The sequence below is a fragment of the Meriones unguiculatus genome, chromosome 6 (assembly GCF_030254825.1).
Source record: "Meriones unguiculatus strain TT.TT164.6M chromosome 6, Bangor_MerUng_6.1, whole genome shotgun sequence".
NCBI classification, from domain to species: Eukaryota; Metazoa; Chordata; class Mammalia; order Rodentia; family Muridae; genus Meriones; species Meriones unguiculatus.
The window spans coordinates 18,539,831-18,551,559 of NC_083354.1; the positions used below are offsets into that span (position 1 = coordinate 18,539,831).

General features: G+C 47.0%; 1 protein-coding gene across 3 annotated transcripts in view; it reads left to right on the top strand.

The window, feature by feature from the left end:
* Positions 1–10,843, top strand: part of Fam81a (family with sequence similarity 81 member A) — a 50,086-nt gene extending 39,243 nt beyond the window's left edge. For all 3 annotated transcript variants that reach the window (XM_021634393.2, XM_021634394.2, XM_021634392.2), the window contains exons 7-9: positions 894–1,029; positions 2,992–3,187; positions 9,245–10,843. In XM_021634393.2, coding sequence (XP_021490068.1) covers positions 894–1,029; positions 2,992–3,187; positions 9,245–9,369 — 457 coding nt within the window. In that variant the 3' untranslated portion in view covers positions 9,370–10,843. The remainder of the gene's footprint in view (positions 1–893; positions 1,030–2,991; positions 3,188–9,244) is intronic.
* The last annotated feature ends 886 nt before the right edge of the window (positions 10,844–11,729 follow it).

Below are 11,729 nucleotides of genomic sequence, written 5' to 3' on the forward strand. Positions count from 1 at the left end.
CTGTGTTTTAGGCATTCAGAGTGGGTCTTTTCTCTTCATTAAATCCCTCCGGAAACACCCTTACTTACATGCTCTGAGGTGTGTCTCTTAGGTGATTCCACATTCGGTAAAGATGGCACAGAAGACTAACCACTGCATACACTTAGCTGCAAGGGAGGCTAGTAAATGTGGTCTCCAGCTAGGCAGCCATGTATTCCAGTGACATATGAAGATTCCTTATATAAGAAAAAAACATAGACATTTCAGGACAATTAGTGAGTCTAATGGGTGTTCTTCTTATTTAAATCACACCTCTACATCCATCACATCTCTACATCTATCACATAATGAAAGTATAGTGTATAATATATATAGTGTATATATAATATATATACACTATACTTTCATTATGTGATATTATGTATTATATATTATATATATATATACTTTCATTACATGCTAATACAAATAAGAAAGTGATTAAGGGAAGCAGCATACATTCCATTGATAGTTCTTTTAAGGATTACGGAAGAGAGGAGATTAGAGGAATGAAATATTATGAGGGAGTACTTTCCATTTTCTCTCTGACTTTATTATTATTATTATTATTATTTATTTTTTGAGACAGTCTCAGGTAGCTCAAGCTGGCCTTGAATTCACTAAGACCTTTAACTCCAGATCCTTCTGTCTCTGCCTCCCAAGTGCTGTATTTCTGTGTTACCTTAGTTTCTGCACTGCCAACTCCTGCGGGTTGTATGTTTTCATCCTGCACCAACTTCATGTTGCAAATGATCCTAAGAGAAGGTGCGGATGCCATTCTCAATAAACTGATATTGTTTAATGTTACTTAAAACTGTTTACACTCAGCTTGTCTACATGCCTTTTCTTTTCTTCCTTTCTTTTAAATTTTTTAGACTTAAAGGTACAGTCGAGGAGCTCAGCAACCAGATATTATCTGCACGGAGTTGGCTGCAGCAAGAGCAAGAACGGATAGAGAAAGAGCTTTTACAGAAGATCGACCATCTTTCCTTGATTGTGAAGGAAAACAGTGTAGGTATTGATGTTCAATAGATAGCCAGGCCTGTGACATCTGACTATTACCTAGGGGCCTAACACTTGCTTATTCGGTGCCACCTGACCCTGTTCTTGCCTTTGAATAATTTGTGTTCCTTCCTCCCCCCCTTCTCTTTTCCTTCCATCTTCTCTCTCCCATTTCCCCTTTCTCTCTCTTCTTTCTTTTGTTCTGGGGATCACAGCCACATTTTCTCGTAACTGCTGTCTTAGTTTCTTCTCCTGTTGCTATGAGAAGATATTCTGGCAAAAGCAACTTAAGGGAGAAAAGGTTCCTTCATAGTTTGGTTCGTAGTTTGAGGGTGCACTCCATCTTGCCAGGGAGCCAGGGCAGCAGGAGCTTGACACAGCGGGTCTTGTTGCAGCCACTATCAGGAAGCAGGGAGGGATGCACACAGGCCGCACTGCTAGGCCCTCTTTCCCAGCCAGGGAATGGTGCCATCCACAATGGTTTCCACCTCACGCAAATAAAAACAACCCCTGCCCCCCCAACCCCCAGGCAAGCCCAGAGCCCCGGCTTCCAGTTGATTTCTGGATTCTGTTAAGCTGACAATTAACACCAACAGTCATATCTGCTTTTCTTGAACTTTACCACCTAGCCATGCTCCCCGTTGCCTGTTCTTCACATTCTTCATGAAGACAGCGAGGGCTGTGACTCATGCTGGTTAGCAAAGGCCGAAGTGAAAATTTCAGTTCATGTTTTATGCTGCAACTTTCATCGTCCCCAAAGTCTATCACACATCTCTAAATAAAGCTGTCAGCTGCTTACTTGACCATGTTTTTCTGTTTGTTTTTAATGTTGGGACCCAGTTCTGCTTTCACCCCTGCTAAGTGGCTCTCTGTCCCTCCAGGCCCCTCCAACGCACTGTGACAACAGCGTGCCTTCGGAACAGATCAGGATTCACCATTTTTTTTCCATCTGCTTCTGTTTCCTCCCCCTTTCTCAAAAAGCTAAGGTTTGAAGAACTGCCAAAAAAAAAAAATTCTTCAAAAAGTCTTGCATTTATCGCATTTAAAACCAGCATGCTTGGAAGGCAGTGCTAGACAGGCAAGTTGTGTTGGGTTCTCTTTTCTTTGCCCCGTTTCCTCCCGTGGGGCTTTAGTGAGCACACGGGGCTGGCGTGGTTTGCCTGTCGCTTGCTCCAGGTGCTGAGCCGGTCATCGAGTTTCAGGCTCTGCATCAACGCCATCGCAGGAGTGTCAGTCACACCTGATGAACGCTTGGTGTTCTTAGTTTTGGCCGCTAAGGCCTGTAGATGCAGGGTTTCACTAAACCCAGGCACAGCGGGCTGCAAAGACAAGGAAATATTCAATATTTCAACGCTTTCCTTTGGCTCTTCCCCTCCTTCCCTCAGATCTCCCCATTGTTGTGCCTTGACGCATTCTGACACATCTGTGGATTTCCGAGACTGTGGCTTAAGCTAACGGTGAATACGGGAGCTTCTCTATGATGGAGGCTTACTGCTCTCTCAGGAAAACAATTCCAGGGGTGCATTCTTCAGACCCCGCATGAGTTGAGAGAGCCTGTCAGTCTTCAGCCACTCAGAATCCTTTTAGGTTAGATTCCTGCCAGCCTCAGAGAGAAACTCTTGTCCCCACAGTTCAGGATGGCTGCTAAAGACCCAGCCATTGACTGAATAGTGGGAACAGAAAAGGAAAGAGTCAAGGATCTGCAGCAAGTGTACTTTAACTTTTTCTGGAAGCAGTTACATTCGCTTGTTCTTGACTTCATTGGTTAGCTCACATGGCCACACCAAACTCAGGAGACAGAATAAAATGTAGGTTTTTACTCTGGGTGACCATTGAGAATGGATATGGGATGGACAACAAGAAGCCCCTGTGATTCTGGTCCCTGCAGACGGTTAAGTGCTATGGCCAATGGGAGACAAGGCACACTCTTCTTTTGCAATAACCAAGTGGTCATCTTATCACGGATTTCAGGGAGCCAGTGAAAGGGACATGGAGAAGAAGCTCAGCCAGATGTCGGCCAGGCTCGACAGAATCGAAGAGAGTCAGAAGAAGAACGTGGAAGGGCCGAGAACGAAGCCGGAAGATGAGAAGGTGCACGGGCGGATCAGCAAACTGGAGTTACAGATGAACGAGGACCTGAAGGAAATGAAAGCCGAGGTTAACGCTGGTAGGCCGAACCCCACACGGCTCGTGTGGCTCGTTTATCTGAAAAGCTATTCAGTGAGATCTCCCCCGAAACCGCGTCTGAGCCGGCTAAAAAAAAATCAGCAAAATGTCTTCTCTAAGTAGCTGTGCAGATTTACTTGTTGAGGTTGTGGGGATTGAACTCAGCACCTCATAGCTGCTAGACAGGCACACCACCAGTGAGCTATACTCCCAGCCCTAAAACACTAGTTCAACTGCAAGTCCTTAAAGTGTCTCTATGAGACACAGGCAAACAAATGCTGAACCTGAAAAATGATGGACCTTTCCTTCCTCCCTCCCTCCCACCCTCCCTCTCTCCCTCCCTCCCTCCCTCCCTCCCTTCCTTCCTTCCTTCCTTCCTTCCTGTTATATCAATAGCCCGTACTTTCTGGAGAGAGACTGAGGCCTTGGCGCCAGGTGCAGGGTCGGAGCCCCTGCCGAGAGGCCGGGAGGCTGCTGGTGAGGGTACAGACTCAGCTGTAGTGACTCCTCCTGCATGTTTTTTTTTTTAATTAATTAATTTATTTTAATTCCGATTTCAACTTCTCCTTCCTCCTCTCCTCCCAGTCGCCCCCTCTCCCCTCCCTTCTCCTCCCCGCCATCCTCCCTTTCTCCTCAGAAGAGGCTCAGAAAAGGGGGGGTCTCCCATGGATATCAGCTGGTCTTGGCCTATCAAGTTGCACCAAGACTAGGCCCCTCTTCTCCTATTGAGGCTGGACAAGCCAGCCTGGCTAGGGGAAAGGGAGCCTAAGGCAGAGGCAGGTACAGCTCCTGCTCCCACTCCTAGGAGAATGGACATTTTCAGTGCTACCTGCTGATTCCTTCTTTTGCACTGTTGTCCATCCGTGTGGAGTCATGTCTCCTCCACCTGTGGGGCCTGGGGGTGGGGCTTCAGCCCTCAGGCTTGGCAGCAAGTGTCTTTACACTGAGCCATCTCACCAACCTCAATCCAAACATTTTTTTTTTTTTAAAGATTTTACTAATTCCTTTTGAATGCTCTATCTGCATGTGCACCTGCAGGCCAGAAGAGGGCAGTAGAGGATATAGATGGTTGTGAGCCACCGTATAGTTGCTGGGACTTGAACTCAGGACCTCCGGAAGAGCAGACAGAGCTCTTAACCACTGAGCCATCTCTCCAGCCCCAATCCAAACATTTTTAATGAATAATCTTTATACTTTTTCATGAACTGTCACATAAAACTTTCTGAGAAAAAAAAATAAGATTAAAAAATCCCTTTATTTGAAAAATCAGTGAAAACAAACAATAACTTGAAATTCTTCTTTGGTAGGCATTTTTTTAAAACCTTTTCTCCTAGTCAAAGTTTCATTTAAAAGATTTATCCCGCACAACTCCCCCCCGCCCCTGTGTGTGTGTGTGTGTGTGTGTGTGTGTATACACTCACGGAGCCCAGAAGGGGTGTGTTAGATCTCTAGGAGCAGGGCAACAGGCATTTGTGAGCCCCCTGCTGTGGGTGCAGGGATCTGAACCCCAGTCTTCTGATAGAGCAGTAAACGCGTTCTTAACCACTCTCCTAGTTAGGGTCACCATTGCTGCAGTTAAACACCATGACCCAAAGCAAATCGGGGAGGAAAGAGTCTATTTGGCTTATACTTCCACACCACTGCTCATCCTTGAAGGAAGTCAAGACAGGAGCTCAAGCAGGTCTGGAGGCGGGAGCTGATGCAGAGGCCATGGAGGGTGCTGCTTACTGGCTTGCTCCCTATGGCTTGCTCAGCTGCTCTCTTATGGAACCCAGGACCACCAGCCGGGGATAGTGTTGGTCTCTTCTTCCCCGGGGCTGTTGGCCTTCAGCCCATGAGGGCAAAAGGAGCAGAGGCAGGGCACAGGGCTTGGAAGACTGTGAGCCTCTGGGAACCACTTCATCAAGGTAGCTCAGCTTTATTCGGGGTGAACGAAGACTTTATAGTCCTTGGGGAGTGGCTGGGGAGCCCCGGGGATAGGTGTACATAAATGCTTGGAGCTAGGAAGTCCAAGGATGCTTGATTTGCATTTGGCTGCGTGATCCTATCATACCAACAGGAACACGGTTACCTAATTATCCTGTAGGTGCAGGGAAGAGGGAGAGCAGGGGAACTGTGCCAAAGGCCATATAGCAGATATGGTTAGAGGCACCTATGCCTAAAGACTCTATGCAGATGAGGTCAGGCAGAGCGTAGGAGGCCCTGCTGGGGAGAGGGTGTCCTCCATCTAACACCACAGAGCCCACAAGGCTATCTGGACTGGGGGGACTGCAGGCCCAAAGAGGACCTCTAACAAGATAGCACCCCCGACAATGGCCCGGACCGTCCTCCATCAATCCCAAATTTAAGAAATGCCCTACAGGCTTGTCTAAAGCTCCATCTTACGCAGGGACTTTCTCAGCTCAGGCTCCCGCCTCTCTGCTGAAGCTGGCTTGTGTCAAGTTGACACAGAATTAGCCAGCACAACCGACACGTCTCTCCAACCCTCACAGGTTCTTTAAACTAAAGAAAGATTATTTGTACGTTTAAAGTTCATGTTTTGATATGTGTAACAAAATGGTTGCTATGTTCACACAAATTAACCTACCCTCATCTCTATGGGGGGGGTATGTGTGTTTGTGTGTGGTGTGTATGTCTGTGTGTGTAGTATGTGTGTATGTGTATTGTATATGTATGCATATATGTGTATGGCTTATGTGTATTCATATGTACCTTGAGTCCAACTCTTTCATCAAAAATCCATATACAATATATTAGACTTTTTTTCATTTTGTTTTGTTTTTCAAGACAGGATTTCTCTGTGTAACAGCCCTGGCTGTCCAGGATTTTGCTGTGTAGACCAGGCTACACATAGAGATCCACCTGCCTTTGCCTTCTGAGTGCTGGGGTTAAAGGCTTTTCCAACCCTTTGACCTGAATCTCCTTCCTCCCCAACTATCCACGTCATGCCTCTGGTTATCGGTTATTTTAGTCTGCTTTTATATATTTAATTTTTTTTCCTTTTGTGTCACCTTATGAAAGCATGCAGCGTTTTTCTTTCTGTGTGTGTCTTCTTTCATTGAGCAGCGTTCTCTAGCCTCCACCGTGTGGTGGCAAATGGCAGGATCTGCTTTTGTAAGGCTGGATACTTTTGATGGCACACACTGGCTGTCTATTCTCATCTCTTGACAGACACTGTAGGTTGTCTCTGTGGCTCTGTTATGGGAAGCAATAAGCATCAGAGTGCCAGGGCTGGAGAGATGGCTCAGCAGCTAAAAGCACTTGCTGCTCAAGGAGAGAACTTGGGTTCAGTTTTCAGCATTTACACAGTTGCTCACAACCATCTGTACTTTCAGTTCCAGGGGCCCTGATACCCTCTTCTGGATTCTATGGACACTGCCTGCATGGGGTGCACACACAGATACATAGGCATATCTGTGTATATGTGAATATATATGTAAATATATATTTATATATATATGTAAATATATATATACATATATATATGTAAATATATATATATTTTTTCCAGGCATGGTGGCATACACTATCAATCCCAGGATAGCCAGACCTACATAGTGAGACCCTGTCTCAAAAAGAAAAAGCTGGCAGGCATGGTGGTACATGCTTTTAATCTTAGCACCCGGGAGACAGAGGCAGGTGGAGCTCTGTGAATTCCAGGCCAGCCAGGATTATTACGCAGAGAAACCCTGTTTTGGAACCACCCCCTCCACCCCAAAGAAAAGGATCACCAGAACGAGGGTCTCTTTACAGGGTGGTAGTTCCATTCTCGGGTGTGCACAGTAGTGTCATTGCTGGCTCATAGGATGCTTCTGTCTTTAGGGGTTTCTTTACTCTTTCCACTCCTGCTATGACATTTTTTGTATGTATGTATGTACGTATGTACATATGTATGTAGCCTTGGCTGGCCTGAAATTCACTATATAGACCAGGCTGGTGTAGTGCTCATTTTTTAAAACTCTATTTTTTTTGGGTTCCTTAAATCCTCTCCCTTCTAATCCCCCAACCCTAGGCAGGAGAGAGAAGTTTAGTGGGGAGACGGGGCACAGACCCCTTTACTTCCCCTGGCTATTTAGGATCCATGAGTTCTTTTGGGGCCTTACCAATCCCCATCAACAGCAAACACAGCAGGCATCTCCAAGCTGCTGCATTCAGGCGTTCCTCTCCATCTGTTTGCTCCAAACTGCCACAGGCCATCAGTCTCTGGTCTCTCTAAACTGCCACACACCACCTCTCTTTCCAGGCTGGAATAGTTATATCCATCAGAGTCCTAGACCACACCCCTCCCCGAGTGGCACGAGGCAGGCTGTTACCAGCTGGCAAAGACCACGCCCCGAAGGAGGCAATTATCAGCTGTGGACAAAACTAAAGCCCAAACTAAAATCCCACACTTGGGATTAAAACAAAACAAAATATTTACGTAACATCACTGAGTTTTTAAAGAAACCAAAAACTTCTATTACATGCTGGCCCAGAATTCTTCTTCCCAGTGCTGGGATTCAAGCCTAAACCACCACACCGGGCCTTGCCTACACTGTGTTGGCTTTCCAACGGTCGTCAGGACTCCCCTGTCCACATCCTCAGCACTGGGTAGTCTCCTCCGTCCCAGAGCCTTCCTGAGAGTGTGAGCGGCACCTCAGTGCGACCTGCATCTGTGCTTTCTAATAAGTGATACTGAACTTTTCTTATACATCTTGCCCCTGCCTCCCCCTCTGTCTTTCCTTTTTTGACAATGTCTTTGGTCCAGGCTGGCCTCAGACTCTGGAGGGAGCCGAGGATAGCCCTGCACTTTGGGTTCTTCCGCCTCCAACTCTTGAGTGCTAGCATCACAAGTGTAAGAGACCAAGCCTGGTCGGGGATGGAACCTGGGACTTCATGCATGCTGGGTGAGCACCCTACCCCCTGAGCCACACCCCCAGGCCTTCACACTGTGGGAATTCTCAGCTAGGACTGCACCCAGTCCTCAGCTCTTATGTTTATTTCCTTAGTCTTGTCCATCTGGATCAGTTCCTCTGCAGTGCTGTCTTGTTTCTGAGGGGGAGTCTAGCTGTGTAGATGGAAGAGGCCGGCCTCAAGCTCACAGTCCTCTGGCCTGAGTCCTCCAAGTTCTGGAAAGTAGGCAGGCATATGCCACCATGCCTGGCTGAGCCTAGCGTTTTTCTCAGTGAAGTCTGTCTTCTCTCTAGGGTCCCTGTTTAGGGTGACAGGCCCAGGGTAATGTCTTAGAGCACAGCAGTGTAGACTTCAGGTCTTGCAGTGAGGACTGAACCTTTGGAAATCAGAACTCTTCACACACACACACACACACACACACACACACACACCTAGAGATGGCTGGAAACAAAACAGTCTCTCAGGTGACCAGAAGACCACTGGAGCCAAAAGCCTGCCCTGACCTTTGAGGTCACTGCGTTGGAGGGTCTTGCTGTAGCGTTCTGACAACCTATAGGGTCACCACCCCTTAAGAGACTGCATATCAGAGATTTACATCACAATTCATAACAGTAGCAAAATTACAGTTACGGAGTGGCAGGCGTAAAATCATTTTATGTTTGGGGGGGTCACCACAATCCGAGAAACTGTATTAAAGGGTCGCAGCATTAGGAAAGTTGAGAGCCACTGCCGTAGAAGCTGGAGGCCGAAGCGCCCGGTGCTCTCTTGATCCCCAGAAACTTCTGACCTGGTATCTTTAGACTACAGGGCAGTGCTTTGCAGAAAGCCCCTCCGTTGGGGTTCAGCTGCTTCCTTCTGATACAGAGACGCTGCAGGAGGGATGGGCGCCTGCTCTGGCCATTTGATCAGCAGCTACATGGTGTGATTTCTCCCGGTGATAGTGGCATGGGCCTTGGTAACCGGGCAAAGCTGCATCTACCATATCTCTTGACTTCACTAGACCCCCTTGCAATTAAAAAGCAGCTTTCATGGAGGTCTCCATGCAGCGCTGACCCCTGGAGTTTCAGCGTTTGTCAGAACCAGCCAACCGTTGCCGTCACTGTGGGATCTGGCAGGACGCCGCTTGTTAACTGTTAACGCCTGTGACGTTTGCCTCCTCCTTCAGGGTTTACGGCCATCTACGAGAGCATAGGATCCCTCCGACAAGTGCTGGAGGCCAAGATGAAGCTGGACAGGGACCAGCTGCAGAAGCAGATTCAGCAGATGCAGAAGCCAGAGACTTCCATGTGAGGACGGCCGGGACGAGGACCTGACAGGAGGCGGCCCGCGCGAGGAGCCCAAACCCCGGCCGCCTGACCGTGGCTGCGTTCTGGATTCCATCCAAGGGTGTGCATGTGCAGGAAGCGTGCTCTCATGAGTCTAAATGTTTACCTTTGGTCTCGAAAACACCCTTTCTTTAAAGATCTCAAATACAGTTTTTACAGTTTTATTTCCCTCTCTGAGTGCAGTTGGGCCTGATCTCCTCAGATTTTGAAAGGCTTTTATGAATGAAAAGAATTTATTTTCAATGCTTGATGCTCTAGCCAAGACTACTATTTTGGGAAAAAAACAAAAACAAAAACAAAAACAAAAACCAACAACACCTGCCATGGTGATTTTTCTTTTTAATTAAGGAATGAATGAGTTGCTCCGGGAATGTATTGCTCCTCATCCTACATTCAGAAAATGCCCTGGTAGATTAGAGTTCAGCTTTACGTCCACATCCGGATTCTATCACTGTTGTCTATGCATTTTATTTTTTTATGTTGGGTTATTTTTTTGTAAATCATCTGTCTTTTGTAGAGAAGAGGTTTAACACTAGGGGGGATAACCCTGCCATTTATATAACAAAAACAGTTTTTTAAAATTGATAATTGCTATACAGATTACAAATTAAGTGGAAACTCAAGACATGTATCTAGATCCCAAATAGCACAATATTTATATCCACCTAGAGGTACCAGCTTTTAATATTTAAAGCTATTTTTGGAGCCCGTCACAGCCTGTGTATCGATAGCCATATATTTAATAATGTGATGGTGGCTAGGCAGTCTGCTCATCGCATAACTAATTGTTCATTAACTGTAATGAATGTGAGACTTTTTCTAACTTCACGATTTACCTAAATGTTCCCTAAATAGGCACTAAGTGCTAAGGTTTATAGACATTTGTTGTAACTGTATATTCGTGCCTTGGTTTCTATCACATTGCTGTACTGTCCCCTGTTTTGTCTTTTTTTTTTTTTTTTTTTTAATTACCAACAAAATAGAAAGTGTGATAAACACATCAGGGTTGGGATGTAAAACTGGGATCCTATGTATTTTTTAAACGTCCCAACGATTTTATCATTGTCATGATGGCCCGCGTTCAGCATCATTCATGGAACAGCCCCACGCACCTCTGTATGGACAGAGTCAGACAGATACTGCATTCACAGTACCGTGACAGGACTTGCGTCCCGGCACCTTTGTAGATGTCATGTTTTCAGTCGCCATGTTTGAGTCACTGACGACTTGGGCCTGTGCTGTTTGCTCGCCTGCGCTTGTGTCATGCTTGACCGAAGACACCCTGTGTTGCCGTGTGAGGGTACCCCAGGAGAGAGAGCAGGAGCACTTAACGGTTCCCAAAACAACACCCTGTCTTTTCCTCTCCTCTCTCATTTGCAAGGACTCAGGAAAATAAAAAGCGTCTTCTATTTCTAGAATAAATGACAACGAGATCCTAACTGGCTCTTACTGTTGACCCATGTAAAGTATGCTGCTCAAGAACTGACCGTTTTCCTCTCCGTAGCTCGGCAGCTTTGGTTGCAATTTGGACTCATGAGACGTTATGTGAGGACTGTGTACCCATCATGCATTTCTTCACTTCCCCACAAACGTTTTCATCCCTAGGTCGGGAGTCCTTTCCACCTAGGAGAAGTCACTGGTGTTCTGTGATTAGAAAGTGCTTTCCTTTCCCCCCCTTAGCGCTAGGCTGGCCTTGCTTCACGGAGTGATTAAGCACACGCCTCAGGACAGGGCCGTGCCCCCCCAGTGTGTCTCCCCTCTGGGGACTCTGTGGGGGAAGGGTGAGCACTATGACACCTGGGAAGTGGGGGGCGGGGACACCGGCTGACTCTGGACTAGCAGGTGACACAGCCGCTGCTCGGGTGCTGAAGATGTTGCCCAGCGTGTGTGATGAGGAGCCGAGGCAGGGACTCTCCACCCTGGCTGCTTGGGGTCCCTTGGGGGCGTTTAACGAGCGACTGCTGCTGAGCAGCCTCCAGAACAATTCTTTCAGAGCATCTGGAGGGCAGTCACCTGTGCGTGACACACCCCTAGGCCCCGCCCCCAGTGTTTTGGTGTGCAGCTGGGAGGCCGGCCAGCCAGCGAAGACAATGGAGTGTTCTTCTCACCAAAGTTTAAAGGAGAATCAGCTACCCTGTCTTTTCCTTTACCAGAGATTTGCAATAAAAAGAATAAAATTTCCAAATAAGTGTGGCATGGGACTTTGAAATGGGAAGAGGTGTTTGTTTGTTTAGGGTGGGGTGAAAACTGTTGACCAATGGCCTTAGGTGATGTTTTGCTTTGTTGAGAAATCTGATCCTGAAGTCCTGGCCCGTGCCTTACAGG